At 49.8% G+C, this 22,082-nt stretch overlaps 1 protein-coding gene across 1 annotated transcript in view; it reads right to left on the bottom strand.

Moving 5' to 3' along the window:
• PREX1 (phosphatidylinositol-3,4,5-trisphosphate dependent Rac exchange factor 1) overlaps nucleotides 1-22,082 on the bottom strand; it is a 204,676-nt gene that overhangs the window by 106,624 nt on the left and 75,970 nt on the right. The window contains exons 2-4 of the mRNA XM_050807428.1: nucleotides 16,705-16,776; nucleotides 13,961-14,083; nucleotides 3,616-3,720 (exon numbers count right to left, since the gene is read on the bottom strand). Of these exons, the coding sequence (XP_050663385.1) occupies nucleotides 3,616-3,720; nucleotides 13,961-14,083; nucleotides 16,705-16,776 (300 nt within the window). The remainder of the gene's footprint in view (nucleotides 1-3,615; nucleotides 3,721-13,960; nucleotides 14,084-16,704; nucleotides 16,777-22,082) is intronic.

Raw genomic sequence — 22,082 nt, 5'->3', positions numbered from 1 at the left:
AGGGCCTTTGCACATGCAGGTCGTCTATCTCTCTGAAATGCTACATAGCCCCTGCCTCTCTCTCTCCTTTACTTCATCCACGTCTCTGCTTACATGTCACGTAAGATGCAGTTTTCCCAAAGACCAATCTAAAACAGCAGCCACCACCCTAACTCCCTCAAAACATCCTGTCACCCTTATTTTACATCCTCCAGAGAATTTAACATCACATTATCATTGAAGTTCCCCCAACTAGAATAGCCACTCTATGAGAACAGGGACTTTTCTTGCCTTGTTCACTGTCGGATCTTTAGACCTTAGAATGATCCCTACCACAGGATAGGTGCTTAGTAAGAAGTTGTTGGATGAGTAAATGAATAAATCATCCCCATTTTACACACAAGAAAACTGAGGCAGAGAAAAAGAAAGTCACTGCTCCACTAGTCTCCATCACTCAGCTGGTGCCCAGCACAACATGGATAGAAAGCCAGATTCTGTCTGTTTCCAAAGCCTTAATGTCCCATAACAGACTCAAGACAGCTCTTCTGCAGGTGGCCAAAAGCTGGGAAACGCCAGTAAGGAGGGAGACAGATGGCACATGTGCTGGCACCCCACACATCCTCCCCTGCCCAGCCCGGCCCACCCAGCTGCCGCTACGAACAGGGCAGTGTGACCCACCAGAAAGACTGCTTGAGAGAGGGAGGGAGGGAGGGAGGGAGGAGGAAAGAAAGGAAAAAAAGGAAAGAAGGAAGGGGAGGGGAGGGGAGGGGAAGGAAAGAGAAAAGAAAGAGAGAGAGAGAGAGAAAGAAAGAAAGAGAAAGAAAGAAAGAAGAGAGAGAGAAAGAAAGAAAGAGAAAGAAAGAAAAAGAAAGAAAAAGAAAATTCAGCGAAAGAAAGAAAGAAAGAAAGAAAGAAAGAAAGAAAGAAAGAAAGAAAGAAAGAAAGAAAGAAAGAAAGAAAGAAAGAAGAAAAGCAAGAGAAAGAGAAAGAAAATTCAGCCCTTCCCTTCCCACACCCTTCCCACATCTTCCTGCTTCCCAGGACCCAGCTGAACCTGAGGGAATACCCTCAGAGGGTGGGACCCTCAGCCAGGGAGCCCAGAGCCTGGGCAGCAGGGACTGCCGCAGGGTCGTGCTGCCTGCAAGCCGACAGGTCACTGCAGACATGGCCATTTCTGTCCATGTGGGGTTTGCACTAACATGACTTCGTCTTTGCATTCTGCCCAGACTATTTTATGAATGTAAGTGCAAACACAGAAATGTGAAGATGTAGATACCGGCTATGAAAAGCAACAGTGCTGAAAGCTTAATTCACTTGAGAGAAAGATGGAAATCAGTAAATCAGTCCGCCAATTTGCCCTTCCTCAGATGTTCACTGGAGCTGGGCCAAGCAACATGAACTCACTTGTGAAGGAAACATACATTTGGAATCGAAATTCTGGAAACACTTTGTTGGATACTGTGCGTGAAGGAGAAGTGCAATTAGGGATATTATTTTATAGTTTAGCACTGTAGGAATGTGGTTCACACTCTGTATGCTATGTTAGCTAATTGTTCTACTTTTATGTGCTGAATTTGCTGTGTGCTGTTGGGAGAACAAACGGTATGGGGGAAGAGATGTCTGTGACCAAATGAGAAGGGATTCAGAGACTGGGACTGAAACCCAGGATAAGCTCAACCACTTTTCTAGTATGGACCCCTAGAAAGTCACTTAATATTGTGAAGTCATCAGAATCACCTGTGACAAAGGCTATGCAGTGTCCCCTAATGTATTCTTCTTCCACAGCAATCACATTTCTAGCTGGGCACATGGCTGCCCAGAATAAAGCCTATATTTCCCAGTGTTCCTTGGATCTAGGGGTGGCCGTGTGGCTGAGTGCTGGCCAATGGGACGTGAGGGGAGGAGATGTGTGCAGCTTCCTGGGGCGCCCTGAAAATGAGAAGGGTATGCTCTCCTTCCCGCCCTCCCTCCACCCCGCCACCTGGAACTGGGATGTAGTCAAAGGTCATCTGAGACCAGGTCAATGAGCACCATACCCTAGGGCCTTAGCCCCTGACACTGGAGCCACTATACCAGCCCCAGACAGTCTGCACCCACACTGTTAACAAGAGGGAGAAGTAAGAGTCCACCTTGTTTAAACCACTGTCCTTTGAGATGTCTACAAAGCAGACAAATGTTTATCTTGACTCATACACAACAGATAGTGGTCTAAAAGGCTCAAAGGAGGTCACAAATAAGAATCCGTTTTACACATAAGCGAGACTCTCTACAAGTATAGGGAACACCATCATGGATGTCTACAGTTTTTCCTGACTAACATCCATTCCCAACTTACCTGCATTCCCACAAATGCAAACCAACTGCTTTAGGGATCCACTCTACCCTTAGGCTCTACTGTATGGGTAGACCTGACCCCATCCTCCATCTCCAGAAGTGACCAATCAGAACACCACCACCAATTACTCTGTCTACAGCAATTGGTTCAGGGATAAGGTTTTGAGCCAATGAGCATCAGACCTAGGATTTTTGCTGTTACTATAGGGAAAGGGAAGTTCTCTCAGCTATCCTGGAGCTGCTCAGCTATAAGCCTGGAGGTATAAGCCTGGAGCTGCCGGGGACCACCCTGTTACCACTTGGGGAGAGCCTGCCTCGGAATGAAGCCACAGCAGAGAAAAGGAGAGTCAAGTGACACACATTCCTGATGACATCATTTGAACACCCAGACTCTGCCATGTCTGCAGCCCTCTCAGGTCTTAAACTTCCCAGAAAAGTGAATCCCTCAGTTTGTGTTGTTGTTGTTGTTTGTTGTTTTGCTTCAGCCAGTTTTTGAGGTTTTGTTTTTTGTTTTTTTTGAGACAAAATCTCGCTCTGTCTCCCAGGCTGGAGTACAGTGGTACGATCTCAGCTCATTGCAATCTCTGCTTCTCAGGTTCAAGCAATTCTCCTGCTTCAGCCTGCTGAACAGTTGGGACTAGAGGCACGTGCCACCATGTCCAGCTAATTATTTTTGTATTTTTAGCAGAGACAGGGTTTTACCATGTTGGCCAGGCTGGTCTTAAACTCCTGGTCTCAAGTGATCCAGCCACCTCGGCCTCCCAAAGTGCTGAGATTACAGGCGTGAGCCACCGTACCTGGCCGCTTAAGCCAGTTTTAATTGGATTTTCTTTCACTTATAATTAAATAATCCTTAAAATACTAGTAATCCTAATAATAATCATTGTAATAATGACAATAGTATTAATAATTACTACTCTTGCTGCCATTTTTATTAGAACCCTTACTTTAGACCAGGAATGGGCAAAGTCAACCCTAATACAGCCCTCTGCTTGTTTCTATAAATAAAGTTTTATTGCCACACAGCCACACCCACTCCTCTACACATTCTCTATGGCTGTTTTCATGCTACAACAGCATGGGCTGAGTCGTGGTGACAGGAACTGTATGGTACGCAGAGCCAAAAATATTCCCCAGCTGGCCCTTTATGGAAAAGGCTTGGCGATCCCTGCTTTAGGCAGGAGATCACCCCAGCCAAGGAAGGGATTTGGCACCATGGGGCAGCATGAAGTCCCCTTGTGCCCAGATGCCCAAGGCTGAGGCCGAGTGCAAGGGAGCACCAGGGCTAATGGGTCAACTTACCAAAAGGAAGGCACGCACGGTGGGGATCTTGTTCAGCTCCACCAGCAGCCTCAGCGCTTTCTCATGGTTGCTGCAATACTCCTCGTACACGCAGAACTTGTCCTTCTGCAAGACAAGGACAGAGCCTGTGGGAGGCAGGTCATGGTAGAAGGCAGGTTCCCTGACATGTGCCTACCGCTGGGCTGGCAGGGTAGTGGGAAAGGGCTACCCTGACCGAGGAGAGGCTACAGCAAGAGGAATCTCGGGTAAAGCGGCTTCACTCACTACCAGCTTCCCAGTCTCCACTCTTGCCCCAGGTCTGCACCCAGGAGCCTGAATAACCTTTTGGGAAGCAGTGTGGCTTGGGGGTCAAGAGCATAGACTCAAGAAGAGTGGCCTGGGCTTGCACCATGGCTCTGTATTTCCCGTGAACCTGGGCAGGTTACCTGACTTCCCAGTGCCTCAGTTTCCTCATCTGTAAGGTAGAATTAATGAAAGTCCTTAAGTCAGAGTTGTTATGGCTGGGGGCTAGCTCTGTTGACCTCCAGACACCCCTGAGCCCAAAGATGGACTCTTTCCAGCCTAAAGGTCACCTGTGGGTCACCAGTTCCAGAAACATCAGTCAGGGTTTCCGGAACTGGAAGAGACAGGAGCCTTCTTAGCAGGAAGCTCTCAACTGAGCATTCTTGGTTCCAAATGGTTCACGGAACCCGCCAAACCCTAAACAAGGATGCCGTGGGTGAGGTCACTGGAGGAGGAAGGGTTGCAAGGCCTCAACCCTGGGCTAGGGGTGGGAGTGTGCAAGAGACCTGAACAAGCTAAGGAAGGAAGAGGTGGGTCCACACAGCAAGCAGCTCATCTTGTTTCTAAACAAGCCCCCAGATGGCCTTCCGATGGGAGGCTGCAGGAAATAGGAAACCAAAGAGAAGGTAGGATGGGTTTAGAATTAACGGGCATCCCCAGCCCACCCCAGCTCACTCTGGGGGCTCCCTGTGCATCGTCTGAGCAGACACTCTGAGCCACAAAGTGCCCAGGTCAGTGCTGATGGCTAACACAGAATGCATACCCAGCACGTAGCACAGACTGCCCAGCACGTAGTACAAGCTGCACGCTGCTCTCCTGGAATGGGGGTTAACTTACTCACTCCCCACGACAGCCTTACATGGTAACTACTGTAAGAAACCCACATAGCCATGAAAAAACCAAGGAAAAGTCACTTCCCCAGGGTCTCGCCGCTAGTGCAGTGGCAGAACCAGGACTCAAACTCCCTTAACCCCAGTGACAATGTCAGCTCAAGGTCATGGCACAGGGTAGGGATGGGAGTGGGAGGCAAATACCCAGGGTACAAATCTCAAGCCACAAATCTGGACTAAGCTGCATCCCAAGGGTACTGCACCAGAATACTGAAGGGCACAGAGTGACTCCAGAAACCCAGTTCCATGTTCCCTAAGTAGAGGGTGACCTTGGGCAAGTGCTTCACCTCCCTAGGCCTTCGTTTCCTCATCTGCAAAACGGACATCATAACTGACCTTCAACACTTACGCTGCTGGAGGATTAAATAATATATGTGAAATGAGTAGAACGGTGCCTGGCACACAATAAGCACCATACAATACTTCAAAGTACTCTACAAGTATTACTACAAACATAAACACACTCAACAAACATGGATCAATGGGGGAAAATATCAGACAAATCATGTTACAATTACCCACAGTGCACCCCCATACACACACACATACCACAAGACAAACAATCTTGATGCATACTCCAAGAAACCACCCAATGATCTCAAGCATCACAGCACGCAAGCTACAGGCTCCAAACACCACCACCAATGTCAGCATGCACATGGACACATGCACTGAGTCACAAAGCACAATTCACTCATCAAATATCTGCAGTCCACTGAGATGCCAACACACACACACAAAGACACACACACACACAAGGCAAGGAAGGAGAAGAGGGGACCCCCCAGCACCCCCAACACTGCCCAAGCAGACCTTTTTCTACTTCCATTTGTCTCAAATGAGTCTAAGGGGCCATCAAGGCCAAAAGGGCTGGGTGAGGAGGCATCTGGGCTGCAGGGGATCACCCAGCCATAGGTAAAACCTTGTGAGTAGGGTCTGCTGGACACATCTGGAATCAGGGTTTCAGCTGCAGACTGTGGTGATGCAGGCTGCAGGGAAGAGGAAGAGGAAGAAAGAGAACAACTATTTTGTTGTAGGTGACAGGAACTGGCCTGTCTGGAAACCTGCTCCTGCAGAGAAGACCTGCGCTGACGTTAAAAGCCCCCATGACCACTCTCACCAACCACTATCAGCATCAACCTTGTAAGTGCCAAGGAGAAGTTCTGCAGCCAGACCATCTAGGTTCATAGCCCAAGTCTCCTGGTCACCAGCTCTTGGTCAAGACAAGTAACATTTCTTGGCCTCTGCATTCTCATCTATAAAGTACGGACAACAATGATATCATTACCATAATGGTGTTGTGGGGATTGGCAGGTGAATTTATATTAAAGTGCTTGCAACAGTGCATAGTAAGTGTTCACTAAATATTAATTAGTATCATTATTGCTTATTAATGTTGTTGCTATTATCACCAGCATGATTATTTCAGAAAATTCATTATCTTTTTCATTGAACTGGTCTGTGACAGGGTAGGGCGGTAGGTGGGAAGGTTTTGACGGCAAAAAAAAAAAAAAAAAAGACAGGCAGAGTCAGGAGGAAGGTGGCAGCGGATAGACTTCTGGGTTTAGGGAAAGCCTTGGGAGGGTCCCAGGCAGATTTTGGGAATTATGATGGTCCCTGACCCCAGGATGTTTTACTTCTCATTTGTGCACTGTCCTTCTCCCCTGAATCTCCTGGGACTGTCAGCTCCATGGGGACAGCGTTTGCATCTGTTGAGGTCACTGCTGTGATGTCAATGGGGTCAACAGCCACTGGCAGAGAGCAGGTATCATGACTATTTGATGAATGAAAGCAAGAAAACAGAAGGAGGAACTGAAAGAGGCCAAAGGCCCCTCAGACCAGCTCCGTGCTTCTTCCCAGGCTGGTCCCACCCCACCCCAGGGACCACAAGTGAGCACATGACCCAGGCAAAACCAATCAGAATTCCCCGTCCTAATAACAGCGGCCATGTGACCCAAGCTGGGCCGCGAGAGTCCGCAAGGACTCGTGCTAGAATCACTGGGAAGAGATACTCTCTTTGAGTTGCTATTGAACCCCTGCCACCATGTGAGGCACGCACCCCATAAGCCCCTCCCATTCTCCAAGAGTGAAATCAGCACCGCACAGATAAAAGCAGAGCCTGAGATCAGAGAAAGACCTGGTCCTGAAATCATCATACGGAGTCCTGGATCTAGCTATGTCTGAAGCTGACCTACACTCCTGAACAATTTCACTGACATGCATCAGTAAAGTCCTTGATTTGTTTAAGCCTATCTGAACTGGTGTTTCTGTGACGTACAGCAAAGACAGTTTTGATACGTGCACACTCTGAAAGGGAGAAAATGAAATACATAGACCCAAATCTTGGTGAGGTGACAGGGTCTCTCTGTCCATCTCCACAGAGATGAAGGGAAGGGACTGGGCCAGAAAGCAGGGACAAATTGGTTTCTTCCCACATGCCAACCCCAGTCACTGGGCAGTGCCAGCTGGAACACTAGTGAGGAGGATTCTGGGGTCCCACAGGAAGCCCAGAGGCAGAATGCTGTGATTGATTAGCGATGTCTGCCACAGGTGCAGGAAAGGGAGTAAGTAACAAGCTCACCACCGGTTTGTCATTCCTCATCCCCTGAGCTCCTTCTACAACACAGTCTGCAGTGTTTTCCTCTCCTTCAGCCTGTGGGAAGAGCAGGGGCCCAGGGCTTGAGGCTTGGAGAAGTTAAATTTAGCAAAGGACAACATCCCCTCTGCAGCACTGTGCCCAGTTGAATCACACCTGTGTCCTTTCATCCGGCCTGACCCCAGCTGCATCTCAGGCCCGAGACTCTGCAAATATGGAAACGCTGCTCTTGACAGCTCAGAGTCCAAGTGTTCCATTTCCTCCTAGGGGCCCCACATGGGGCTCTGATTGCTTTGCCAGGAAGAAACGGACAAATAGTTGTGCATACACAGATGTAGTGGGTGCGCAACATGTGGTTGTGGGTTTGGGGTGAGAAGGGGGAGAAGGGGACAACTGCCAGCTGGAGACAGCCAGGGGAGGGGAGCTCACCCCCAGGAAGGACTCAAGGATTGTGAGAGGTGGCAGCTGCTGTCCACGATACCCAGGTGACAGTGGTTCCACAGGGACCATCAGCTCCAAACCACTCATTTCACAGCCAGCAAGACTGAGACCCAGAATAGGGAAGGAGCTGGCCCATGCAAACATATCCTCCAGCGGGGAGGGGAGAAGTGAGAGTCAGGTCTCAATTTTTCAACAGTCTCCCCAACTTATTTACCCATCCACACAGCTGCGGGGAGAGAGGGGTTAAAACATAAATCAGACCACACTACTTCTGTACTTAAAACCTGCAATGGCTTCCACTGACTCAGAATAAGATCTATGGTCCTCACCTTGGCACGCAAAGCCCTACAGGATCTGTCCTGCCCCCACTATGACACCCTCAAACTCTCTCCATCACTCACTCTGCTCTGGTCACACTGGTCTCCCTTCTTCTCTCAAATGAGCTAAGCTTGCTCCTAGCTCAGGGCTTCTGCCCTTTCTCCCCTCAGTCCAGATCACCCTCCCCAAAATCATCCCATTTCACCGCCTCAGAAAGGCCATCCCACCCTTGGGTTGCCAGATACAAAATAGAACCCAGGACACCCAGGTGAATGCTCATTTCAGATACATGTTTGTTTTAGTATGTCTCAGATATTCCATAAGACATGCTTCCACTAAAAAATTACTTGATGTTTACCTGAAATTCCGATTTCCCTGGGTGTCCTTTGTTTTCATTTGCTAAATGTGGCAGCCCTGGCCCTGACCTCCCAATTGAAAGCAACCTCAGACAGAGTCACTCTTCACCACATCTGCATTTTATGTTCTTCACAGTCTGCACTGGCATCTGAAATGACCTAATCAGTTAAATTACCCTCTGTTTCTCCCACCTACGGGCAGTGTGGCAGCAGGGAGCAAGTCTGTCTTATTTAGTACAGGGTCTAGCGCAGTGCCTGGCACACAGGAGATGCTTAGTATGTATTTCAGGAGACCTTATCACATAAGACAGTGAAAAACACAGACTCTACAGCCTGAATGTGTCAGCTCAAATCTTGGCTCTGATGCTTCCTAGCTCGGTAAGCTTGCACTATAACTTAATCTCTCTGGGCCTTGGTTTCCTCATCTGTAAAATGGGTACAATAATAGTAACCACCTTTAAAGACTGTTGTGAAGTTTTAATGAATGCATATCTGTAAGGCACAGAGAACAGGTCCCAGTGCAAAGAAAATGTCCACTCAGTGCTAGTTTATGATAAACTCAGTAGTTACTGGTTGGGTTTTGGGGAAAGCGGGTAAGGGACTCTTCCTCCATCTGTTCAGTTAGGTGGCATGAGTGGGCTGGACTGTGGGCCAGGGCCCCTCCCTCTCCTGGAGAGGCTGTCTGCAGAGCTCTGTTCCCAATTAGCATCTCACCAGCCCAGATGCTGCCATGGCCATGGGAAAACGTTTCCAGGCAGGGAGTAAATGGAGTAAACAAGCCTGGGAAGGAGAGTGGAAAGGAAAAATTGAGACGTGCCTTTCCTTTGGGGTTGCAGTAGATGCCATGGTGCACTCCTCAAATGCCTGTCTCAGAGAGAGAGACGCCCCTTACCCCAGGTGCTGGGAGTGGGGGCTGATAATGGCCCTCAGCTAAGGCCCTCCCCTGGAGTTGCCTTCAGCCTAAGAGGGCCGCCTGTCTGTGGTGATACACCCACTCCTAAGGACAGCCCACCGGGCAATGAGGGTGCAAAGGCCTTGCCCACTTGCTACAATTGTGCGTAATCTGAAGAGCTATCCTAGTTCCAGAGTTCCTTCCAGATGGGACTATCAGCAGCTGGGGTGGAGTCTCCGCAACCTCTCCTTTAGCTACTTCCAAAAGGCCACCTGTGTGCAAATCGCCAGCTTCCAGAAACCCAATCTACAGAGGGGTGGCCCTAAAACTCCTGAGACAGACTGACTCAGCCTGTCCTCCGTGAGCAGGCAGGAAGAGGTGTGATGATTTTAATTTTTAATTAAAAAGATGATTTTAAATTAAAAAACACTGGATCACACACTGAGAACGCTGGCTCCTTTTTCAATAGGTCCAGTTAGCTCAAGGAGGGTCTTAGCTGGTGTGATGTAACCAGCCTCAGGCTGAGAGGCTCAAGTAGTTAAGAGTTTCTAGATAGAATGCGGTAACACCGTTTGGTTTCTACCGCATTTATTTTGACAATGACCTTCTATTTACACACTCATTTTCTATTTTCAATGATGATGCAAACTTCTCTTTTTAAATAAGTTTATTGAAGTTTTGTTAAGTGAATCAATTTTTTAAAGCATTAAACAAATACTACTACAAAGGATACTCAGATATAGCTGAAATTCCAAACTTAGCACGTAAGCTAATGAACTGAGGAACACTGGCTTAGCCCTTAGGAAGGTCGAAAGCCCACTTCTGCGGCTGGCACAGTTGTGACCTTGAGCTTAACCTTTCTCTCAGTTTGCTCGCATGTCCAGAGGACAAGTGAGCTCAGGGCTGGATTTTTTTTGTTTTGTTTTGTTTTCTTTGTTTTCAGACAATGTCTCACCCTGTCACCCAGGCTGGAGTGCAGTGGCATGATCTCGACTCACTGCAGCCTCAACCTCTTGGGCTCAAGGGATCCTCCCACCGCAGCCTCCCAAGTACCCAGAACCACAGGCACACATCACCATGCCCGGCTAAGGGGCTGGACTATTTCTGATGCAGAGACAGAACAGCAAGCATGACAGAGTCCCTGTCCTCGTGTTGTTTACATTCTAGGGAGAGACAGACAATAAGCAAAAAGGAGCAAAAGATCCGACGTGTCAAAGGGCAGTGAGGACCGTTCTGTTGAGAATGACAAGAGCAGGGGAGGGGCGCGGAAGGACAGGAGTGCAGCAACTTAAACAGGAGGGCATGGAGGCCTTTGCGGAGAAGATGGCATTTCTGAAAAGCTTTCAAGGCAAGGAGGGAGAGAGCCGCAGGGATGTCTGAGGGAACTGGTCCAGCAGAGGAAGTGGCCTGGGGCGGGAATGGGCTCCATGTTCTGGAACAGCGAGGAGTCCTGTGTGGCTGGAGCCAGGGGACTGAGTTCCAAGGAACGGACAGGGCATGGCGGGGTGTGGGGATTTTATTCCAATGAGGCAGGAACCTTTGGAGGGTGCCGGGAGGGGGGCTGAAGAGACCTGATTGATGTTTCCAGCAGGTTTCTCTGGTGGCTCAGGGGAGAACCAATCTCCAAAATACTTCATCTCTGTCAAAGCCTCCTACATGCATCCTTGCACCTGGGCATCATAGCAGCTTTGTGAGGCTGGAAGGACAGGAGCCCCGCTGAGGTACAGGGGGGCTCACGATAAATCGCCTGGAATGGGGTCCAGTGATCCCAGGCCTGGGGACCCTGCACAAAGTCACACTCCAGAGAAGACTGGGAGGTTCCAGAAAGCGCTGGATCACATGAACAGATGTGCACATAACCCAAGTGAGAAACAATTCTTGAGCACTTATTATGTGCCAGGCTCTACCAACATCATTCATTCTCTCAACCGCCCTAGAAGGTGAGTTTTGTGATACCCACTTTACAGATGAGAAAACTGAGGCACAGAAAGGTAAGGTCATTCTCCCAGGATTACAGAGCAAGGAAGTAGCAGAGCTAGGATGCAAAGTCGGGTAGCTGGGCTCTAGAATGCTTGATCTCCCAGGCCCAGGGAGGACGCCAGCAAGGCCCCAGCCCAGAACAACCTCCCACAAAGGCCTAAATGTCCACCTTCCACATGTCACGACTCTGATGGCAAGTGCAGCCTTCACCAGGTACCTAGTTTGATGAGGCTACATAAGGAAGGTCCCAGGTAGCAGAAGAGAGGACATGGAAAAGAGGTTGCTTCATGCACGCTGAACTTCCCACCCCCAGCCCCCCAGCCCTCTGCTGTATCTCTGAGCAAGGCAGGGATCCTGCAGAGAGAGGTGAGAATAGCCCCACTGTGTCCTCAAGGTCCAGGGCTCCTCGCTGACAAGCGAGTTAAACCCACTTCCCCACAGCCTCTGGGACTCAGGCAGAGAAGCCAAAAGGACTGAGGAGGGCCGGGGCTTTTGGCAAACTGGATAGTGCATCTTGAGGACCCTTTCTCCCACTTTTGCTAAGTACAGACAATCCTGCCCAAGCTCAGATCATCACGTCACAGCCAGCCCCAAGGCCACCCCCTCCAGGAAGCAGGCCGGAATAACACCCACAGCTGACACGCGGCATTAGCTCGGTGCTGAGTCAGGTGATTCATCCTCATGACAGCCCCCTGCAGCAGGTATTGTCATTACCCCCATTTTATAGAGTTGGAGACTGAGGCCCTGAGAGGTGAAAGGACTTGCCCAAGGTCACTGGGCTGGTGAGCAGTAGAACAGGGATTTGAACGTTGGCTGTTGACTCCAGAGAAAAAAGCACTTCCTGTCTCCTCTGAACCCGAAGGGGAGACTGTCCCTCCCATTCTTTTCATTTCCCTATTCAAACACCTTTACTGAGCCACTGTGGCCACCTGCCCCTTCTCACCACCTCCACTGCTACCATGCTGGTCCGAGGCACCGTCACCTCACTTCGCAGGGTAACCTCTTAGATGTCTCCTTGCTTCCGGCTCTCCCTCCACACCTGCTCCCCCTCATAGCAGCCAAAGGGTCCCTGCAACCCAAAGTGGACCGCGTCCCTCCTCTGCCCAATGCCCTCCGCTAGCACCCAGCCCACCTGCGCCCCACTGTGCTCGTATTTGTCCAGTTCCAAAGATGGAGGAGCATCCGCTATGTGAACAGGAAGATAATGTCAACCTTTATTGAGCACTTACTGTGCCAGGCGCTGCACCAAGCAGCCTCCTTGTATTATCTCGCTTAATCCTCACAATGTCACGGATTTACACCCCGTTTATGGGTAAAAGGAAACTGAGGCACAGACAAGTTCAGTCAACTTGCTGAGAGGACCACAGTTCATCAGTTGCTCAGCAGCCTGGCCAGAAGCTCTCCTTGCCCTCACTTCCACGTAGAGAGTGGCTGGCCCTTGGCTGAATGACTGCATCCTGGGGTACTCTGCATGCCTGATCGCACATGAGACTTGCCCCCCACTGCCCTCTAAGGGCAGAGTCACACAGCTCCATCATCTTAGGCTCTGGTCACTCAGATGTGATCCCCTGGAGAAGTGAGTTAGTGATGATGACGATCATGATCATGATGGTGATGACAGTTTGAACAGTGACCGAGTGCTGATACACCAAAGTTTCTCCACCTCAGCACCATTGATATTTGAGGTTAAATGATTCTCTGTTGTGGGGGCTGTCCTGTGCATTACAGGATGTTTGGTGGCATCCCTGGCCTCTACCTACTAGAAACCAGTAGCACCGCAGAACTGGTACAACCAAAAATGTGTCTGGACATTGTCCAATGTCCCCTGGGGCCAGAATCGCCCCAGCTGAGAAGTTCTGCTCTAGGCTCTCTATCCTATTGCTTTACCTCTGAGTCTTGCCATCAACCCTAGGAGGTAGGCGGAATATCCCTACTTCGCAATCACAGGAGGAAATAGAGGCTCAGAGGGGCAAAGGAGTTTGGCTCACATCTCGTGCCCGTGAGGCTAGTTCTTCTATCTGTGAGGGGGTCCCAGGTAGTACAGAAAAAGAGGCTATGGAAAAGCAGTTGCCTTCCTTCTTCCAGCCTACCACCCACAATTCCAAATGCGTTAGTAATCCTGCAGGAAGACAGAGGCTACTGCAACAAGCGTCAGCCTCTCTGACCAACAGCCCAATGGGGCACCCAAGGATCAGACACCCTTACTGACCAGTGGGCGCCTGAGCTGCTCAAACCCAGGTCTGTCTGGTGCCAAGTCTTGGCCACTAGCTACCTCTGATGGTCACTGTGGCAGAGGGGCCCCGCCAGGCCAGGAGGTCACAGGACTCCAGGACACATGCATTCAGTGAGGGCCCACCCTCTATGTGAAACTGAGGGAAAGGAGAGTCACTAAAAATGCCCACAGTCTGCTGGGCCTGACCCACCTCCCATAGTTCTGGGGATGCAGACTGGGCCCACCTGCCCAACTTGCTACCCCATCTCCCAGACAGACCTACAGAGGAAGCTGGTGAAAGGGGATGGGGCAGGGACCCAGGGAGAAGCCCACTTCTCAAAAGCTAGAGTCCACCAGGAGCAGTGGCATGGTACTCACGAATTTTAAGAAAACGTTCCCAAGTTCATGCTGAGACTGTGGTTCCGGGTGTAAACAATACTCCAAGGCGGCCAAGAAATCCTTATGAACTTCCAGGATGTCTTCGATGTTCGAGAATAGGATCTGTGAGGAAAAGACAGGCCAGAGGACAGCGTGAATCAAGGCTCGGAGGGAGAGCAAAGCCAAGCACTGAAAAAATACAAACCTCGGTGCAGGTGACACTGTAGTCAAAGAAGAACTCTCAACCACCGGAACTGGTTTACCACTAACAGAAATCATTGTAATCACAGAAATATTGCCAACATTTATTTACTATCATCGGGATTAGTGACTAATCCTGTGTTAAGAACTTTACATGCATTCACGGAATCTAATCCCCACTGTAAATCCATGAGATAGAAACTATTATTATCCCCAGTTTACAGATGAAGAAGTAAGGCTCAGATAAAAGAATATTCCCAAGGTCGAAGTCTTGCGAGCAGTTCCATATTCAGTATGCAGGCATTCATCACAGTCAGACACAACTGCTGTGTCCAGCCACAGGATGGATGTTGAAATTACGAGTAGATTTCCATGCACCCATTAAAACAACGTGGTAGAAGAAAACACAATAAGGAAGGAGGTTAGAAATACGCTGCCTAAACTCTCACAGATAATATATGAGATTCCCTGTTTCCCCACATCAATCTGAAAGTGTAAAACACTAGTACAATTTGACCCAGCAATCCTACATTTTAGAATTTAACTTTCTGATCAGTTGTTCCCAACTAGGGGCAATTTTACCCACCACCCCCACCACACACACATGGGATATGTGGCAACTGTCAAGGGACATTTTTGGTTGTCACAAATTGGGAGGAAAAGGGGTGTTTCATAGACAGAGGCCAGGGATACTATTAACCCTTCCTGCAATGTACAGGACAGACCCCGCAATGAGCAATTATTTAAAAATACAATATGATTGTATTTTTTTAATTATTATTTTCTTTTTTAGAGATGGAATCTCGCTCTGTTGCCCAGGATGGAGTGTGAAGTGCAGTGGCGCGAACTCGGCTCACTGTAACCTCCACCTCCAGGGTTCAAGCAATTCTCCTGCCTCAGCCTCCCGAGTAGCTGGGAATACAGATGCATGCCGCCATGCCTTGCTAACTTTTTTTGTATTTTAGTAGAGACAAGGTTTCACCGTGTTTCCCAGGCTGGTTTTGAACTCCTGAGCTCAGGCAATCTCCCCGCCTTGGCCTCCCAAAGTGCTAGGATTACAGGCGTGAGCCACCTCGCCCAGCCCTCATGATCGTTTTATTTATTTATTTATTTTTTTAAGAATAGTTGTAACAGCCAAAAACTGGAAATAACTCAAATATCCATCCCCAGGAGAATGGATCAGTAAATTGTGTTGCATTCATACAATGGAACACCATACAGCATACAGCAAGGAAAAAGAGTGAACCACAGCTACACACAACGTCACGGGCAAATCCCACAGGCAGGCAGGGACTCGAAAGAGCTCACTTTAACATAAATTTCAAGAACAGGCAAAATCAATCTATGGTACTAGAAACCAGGGATTAACTTTAGGGAGGGAGGACTGACTGAGGGGGGCCCAGAGTGGGCAGCTGGAGCTGGGAAATGCTCTCTGCCTTCATTTGGGTCATGGTTAACACTGGTGCATGTGTATGGAGACACGCACTGCATTCAGCACTAAGGATTTGCACCCTTTACTGTACGACATTTTGACCTCATTAAAAAAAGAAAGGTAACTTTTTAAAAACTGTACTAAGTCGCAGTTTACAATAATAATGAATAATTTTTAAACTATAATAAATAGTATAATAAAGAAGTGGAATCAACAGTAGGTGCTCAGTCATATTTGCCGAATGAATGAGTGAACAAATGAATGCAGGCGTAGAGTTTAGATCCCAGGATCCCAGTGCGTGAACACACACCCCCCAACCCCAGGACGAGCCATGCAGAGACCTTGAGCAAGTCCTTGACATCTCTAAGACTCAGTTTTCTTATGCAAATAATTCGGTGTAGAGTTGTCAACATGCAAGGCCACCGTCCAGATTAACCAGGGCGTTTGGGGGGAATGTCTTCTATGACCGAGTCCTTTGTGTGCTGTAAATACTGGGCACCTTGGACACCAGGACCCTTAGAGCCCCGAAGCCTGAAAGGCGCTCAGAGAGTGAGGTCACACAGAAAACCAGGCCTGGAGAGCCAGGCTGGAGCTGAGCCATGCACACAGAAGGCCTATTGATCTCCTCCTCAAACTCCCCAGAGCCACGGCCAAGGCCAAACTGGACCCAATTACTCATCAGCCCTGCCTGGACACTGGATGCCCAGGGCAGGAGCGGGGGCCGGGGCTGCCAGAAGAGGTACTGGAGGTGCCAGGCTCCCGGGGGCACTTGGGAGAGGATTTTCCACTGGCTCCAAGCCCGAGGGCCTGACACAAGGAGCCCGGAAGACGGGGGGCGGGTCACACTGAGCACAGAGGGGAAGTCTTGGGCTGGAAAGTGGGGCCCAGGGCTGATTCCTGCTGACGTCCACCAAGCACAGCTTGCTCACAGGACAAGAGGCCTCCAGGGGCTACAGGGAGCAAGCTGGGGCAGGGCAAAGCGGGTGGTCAGCAGTCAGCAGGTGACACGCCTCCGCCGGCATGCACACCCTCTGACTATTGCCGCACGGGAAGAGCAAGGCATAGAGCAACACAGATGCTCTAGAAAAGGGGCCAGTCCGAGCATCCACACCTTGACATTCTCTTCCGTGAGGCCCTTCTCCACTGAGTCAGCCACGTTCTGCCGGATGCGATGCAGGAATGCCTGGAGGAGAGAAGCAGAGAGAGGTGAGTGTCTGCGTCTCCAGTTCTCCCATGGACGGCCCTACAGAAGGCTCTCAGGTTCAAATGCCAACTAGGATCTGGGAGGTACCATGGGTCCAGGGACACAGGCAGGGGATGAGGAAAAACATGCTCTGCTTACACCTTAAACACACCGGAACAGCCCTCCCTCCCATACGGAAACCAGGGGTGTACCGTGCACCTATGACGCCAGGCCCCGCGCTGGGCCCTGAAGAAACAGCAGAGAAAATCTCAAAGCCCCTGCCCTCGAGGAACCTTCGGCCCCAACAGATACACACCTGCTTCCTCACCCAGGGGCAGCTCCCAGACTCTAATTCATTTCCCTTTTCAATTTTTTTTACTTTGCTTTACAATTTAACTTCTGAATAATAACACAGTCACATGGTTCAAAAGTCAAAACTATAAAATGGCAAAAACACAGAAAGTCTCTCTCCTTACCCCAGTCCCAAACCATCGAGCACCTCTCCAACCCCTACAGGAACCCCAGCTACTAGTTTCTTGGGTATCTTTCCAAAAAATCTATGCAAAAACACACACACACACATCTATTCCTTTTTTTTTTTTTTTTTTTTACTTCTCTACACACCAAAAAATAGCAACATACACCGGATGACCTGCACCTGGATTTTCTACTTAATATAGCTCAGAGATCCTTCCAGATCATCTCACAAACAGCCTCCTTGCAGATGCCAGGAATCTACTGTTTGAATGGACCACAGTCCTTCTACCACCCTTTCAGGAGCTTGGAACAGACACATCACGTCTCTCCTCTATGAGACGCAGCAGATGAGTGTGACTATACCAGGGCAGGAGCGACAGGGGCTGCAGGAGCTGAGGGTGCACCATTCACGTGGGGCCACGTGGGGAGGCCGCAGGCCTGGGATCACCAGAGGTTCAGATTTGGGTGGTGGTGTTTTTTTTTTTAATGAAGCCAGAAATTAGAATTTTTTAAAAAAGAGAAGTCTCCCAGTTTTGAAGTGTTGGTGAAAGAGCTCTCTGTTATTGCAAGGAACTAGATTTCAGGGGTTGCGTGTAAAAGTGGGGAGACCAGGGCAGTAGGGTGCAGTGGTGCCAACAAGAGATGACGGTGGCCTGGCACCAGGTGGTGTGGGTGGAAAAGTGGCAGAAAGAAGAGCTGCCAAGGGGTCACACGGATGGGCTGAGAGAGTCACAGCGATCAATGCTGGGGGAAGGAGAGACAGCAGAGTCAGCACCTAAGGGAGACCGAGGCCCAGTACCCACAGCCACCTCCACCTGGTTTGCCCCAACTCCAGGATGTGGGATCTGGCTGTAGCCTAACCTGGAAGCAGCCACACGGAGACCCCTGGGAAAAGGAATTCATGGTGTTACACCCGCAGGGCCATGGGGAGCTGTGGGGCCTATCAGTCACCTGCCCTGCCAAGACAGATGACAGCTTGGGGCTCCCCAGGGGGGCTGGTCCAGGTGAGCACATGGTCTGCCTGTCACAGAACCCAGGTGCAGGCTGATTAAGACAGGGGCTGCGAGAGCCTGTCTCACCCACCACGCTTGTCTGGGGAGATCTCTGAGAGATGGCGGGGACAGCCCAAGATAGCGCTGGGGTCAGGGTAAGCGGGGCAGGTAAGCAGAGAGGAGGGTGACCCTCCGCACACGGCTGTCAGATCCTTTCCATCACCCGGAGACACAACACGTCCATGCCTGCCCCCAGGAGCCCGGCCACCTGCCCAGACTCAAGCCTCTTGGGAGGGGGCGCAATGACAGTCCACAAGGTGAGTCACAGAAAAAGGCAAGACGTAGGAAGGCAGCTTTGTCTCTGTCCACACAGAGTGCAGAGCCATCTCAGCTAGTCTTGGGGCTTTCACCCATCTATGCCTAGAGTTCCATTACTGGAACACTAAGCTTGTGGGAGTTATTTATATCCTACTCTTCAAGGTCATTGCCAAGGTCTGATTTTTTATTTAAAAAAAATTGCAACCTCTGGCATAAATGGGTTAAATTCCCTTTTTTTGATGACCCCCATGTTTATATCCCCAGCCTGGACTTCTCCCCTGAAACCCCAGACTGTTATCTCCAGCTGCTGATTCAATGTCTCCACCGGGATGTCCAAACTCTGCCTGTCCAACACTTAATTCCTGACCTTCCCCAAACTCATACCAAGCTCTTCCCCACTTGATTAACGGCACCTCTGCCTTTCAAGGGCTCTAGCCAAAACCCACCAGCCAGTTGACCCACAGAACTCTCTTGCCTGACACTCCATTTCCAGTACATCAAATGTTACCAGCTTTACCTGAACACTACAACCACTGGTCCCCATCTCCATAGCCATCCCCCCAGTCCAAGCCATCATCATCTCCTGCCTGGACTAACACAGCCATTTCCCTCCTGGTCCCCTTCACCCTCCCAAAAGTCTGTTCTCTACACACACAGCCAGGGAGATCCCTTTAAATATGTACAAGAGATCAGTTAATCCACGCCTTTAAAAGCTCCATGGCTTCCCACTGCACTTAAAATCCAAATCCTTCCATGGTCCCCATGACCTTGTCCTTGTTAACCTCTCCGATCTCATCTTCTAGTACTTCATCCTCCCACATAATTCAATATAAATAATCTTCAGCCACACTGTCATTCTAGATTCTATCCACCTGCCAAATACACTCCTGCCTCACGACCTTTGCATATGCTGTTCCTATTGGCAAGATGTTCTACCCCATTCTGCCCTGAGCAGCCTCCTTATCCATCTGGCCTTAGTTCAAACGCCATCTCCACCAAGAGGCCCTCCTCTTCTTAATGCAAACTCCTATCTTCCCATCTTGCGTTAAGAGCTCATTTGACAGATGAGGAAACTGAGGTTAAGCAATCTATACAAGATCCTAAGGGAAAGGCCAGGACAAGCAGGGATCATGGCTGGGATGAAACCATAACCCCCAATCCAACAACAGAGGCCAGGTTTGGAAACTGGTGAGTTTGAGTTTCAACCACGGGTCCTTCCTGCTGTGTGACTTCAGGAAAGTGCACTAGCCTCTCTGAGTCTTCATTTACTCTTGCCAGTGGAGATTATAGGAATACAGCACCTTTTAGAATGTCATGGGATAAAGTGAATGGAAGCTCCCTGAAGGCAGGGACCCTGCCTGTCTTGTTTACAGCTACGTCTTCAGGGCCAAATGTAGTGCTCAGCAAATAGCAGGTGCTTGAAAATCAAAGGAAGGTATGGAATGTGCCTGGCACAGTGCCTGACACATGGCAGAGACCTGGACTCAGGCTCCTTGGAAGTCTGCGGATCCTGTTTTTTAAATGACAATGGGCGGGGGGGACAGGGACAGGGTTCCTAGAGGATGTTTTAACAGGGCCTGGGATACTGACAGGAAGTCATGTCTCCAGCCTCCCCAGACTAGAGGGAGACAAAGACAGCCTCGCCCAGCACAGCCAAGGAGGGCAGGAAGCTGGGAGTGCCACACTCTGCTGGCCTAGATTGGGGCTTCCTGTCCTGGTTTCTTCACACGAGCTCTGCCACCGCTATTGTGCCGCAACAATGGGAGGCTCAGGCCACCCACTGAGGAACTGCAAACAAGCCGGTGTGAAGGCCACAATGGGCAGCTCGTGACCCGGAAAGAATGGGCAGCAGGGGCTCTGGGTCCAGCCCTCCTGCTGCCCAAGGCACGACTGGCTTTTCCAGGCAGCACCGGCGTCCCCTGCACTGGCAGGAATGGTGAAAGGGACCCTCCAGGGTGACTCTTCCTTTGTCCAAGGCTTGACAGCTTTGAAACAGTCAGGTCAAAAGCAGCTCTCATCTCCGAAGACTCCCTTAGACACAATACTGTTCTCAGGATTTCCAGGGCTGCCTGAGAAACTCCTTCAGCCTCAGAAGCTTTGCCCGTGCCTGGACCACTTGTCCTCACATCTGCCCAAGTCCTCCTCTTCATTTTATGAATATGATGATGAAGTACGTCAAGGATACAGAAAAGAATAGAGAATAGAGAGAAACAACAAACACCCACAAACTCATCACTACCCAGCTGTGGCAAATCTTAACACTACACCAAATTTGCTTGAAACCATTTGCAAAAAGAAATTCAACAAGTCTGGGGGAGGCACAGACTGGAAAGGGGATGAGGAGGCTCTCGGGGGTGCTGGAAACGTTCCGTATCTTGATCTGAGCAGTGGTGACACAGGTCACTGCATATGCAAAGCCCCAGCAGTATGCACTTGAGATTAGTTCAGTTGACCCACAGTACCATGCAAATATCAAACCTCAATGTATTAAATAGAAAAAGCAGAAAAGACTCGTTACAGAGAGACGTGAGCCACTAGGCACCTTCTCTCCCTGCAAGGTACTTGGAGCTGGTGCTCCTCATTCCCACACATGCCTCTGCCCACTTACCAAGCCCGTGTGCATCTATAAGCAAGGGAGAATACTGCTTTGCATGTTCACAACATTTTTATAAGTAGCCTGCTTTCCACAACTTGATTTTCTCACTCAACATCACGTCTTCCACATTTACCCATGTTGATATGTACACCGGGCAGCATCTGCCATCCAGACCCCACCCTTACCCCACACCATATCCAGCTGCCAGTGCCCGCATCTCTGGGCCTGAAGGCCCCACTCTCATGCACAGGGCAGGCCGGAAGTGCTGAAGAAGTAAGACTGCCTGGGAGCAGCCCTCAGTGATGGTCAGCAGGGCCTGGCATGAAAAGAAAGATGAGGAAACCGAGGCACTCGATGGACACTATCTCCCCGAGTGCCTTGATAGGATTCAGCTCCGGCAGCCCCCATGGTAACCCGCTTGATGACACACCCTTCTTGGCTGCCTTCTCCTCCCTGCCTCACTCCCTGACTCTCCTATTGATGCCTTCTGGGTGACCTCCCATGTACGCTACTTGCCCTTGAAATAGCGTACTTGGGAGGTCACGCCCTCAGGACGTGTTCTTTGGAGAATCCACAATAAGACCTCAAGTTGTTCATTTCATTGCTTACTAGTCAAAATTATAGCATAAGGTAATCACTACCATGCTGCAGACACTTGTTTCAAGCATCCCTACTGTAAACAATGGCGCTCAGGTGTAAGTTCTTTCAGCTGTACACTTACGTCGACTGGGGTAAGTTCCTCTAGGTGATGCACAGGTTTCCTCGAGCCCAGGCGTTCAAGTTCCTCTAAGTATATACCCAGGTCTTCTGGGGCATAAGAGAAGGACCAGAGGGGCTGTTTACTCGGCTCCCGGCCTGAGTGTCTCCATGGTCCCCAGAGCTCTAGACTTAGCAGGAAGCCACATCATGATTGATTAGTGATG

The sequence above is a fragment of the Macaca thibetana genome, chromosome 10, assembly GCF_024542745.1.
Source record: "Macaca thibetana thibetana isolate TM-01 chromosome 10, ASM2454274v1, whole genome shotgun sequence".
NCBI classification, from domain to species: Eukaryota; Metazoa; Chordata; class Mammalia; order Primates; family Cercopithecidae; genus Macaca; species Macaca thibetana.
The sequence above is the reverse complement of the archived record's forward strand: the minus strand, read 5'-3'. Positions and strand labels throughout refer to the sequence as shown.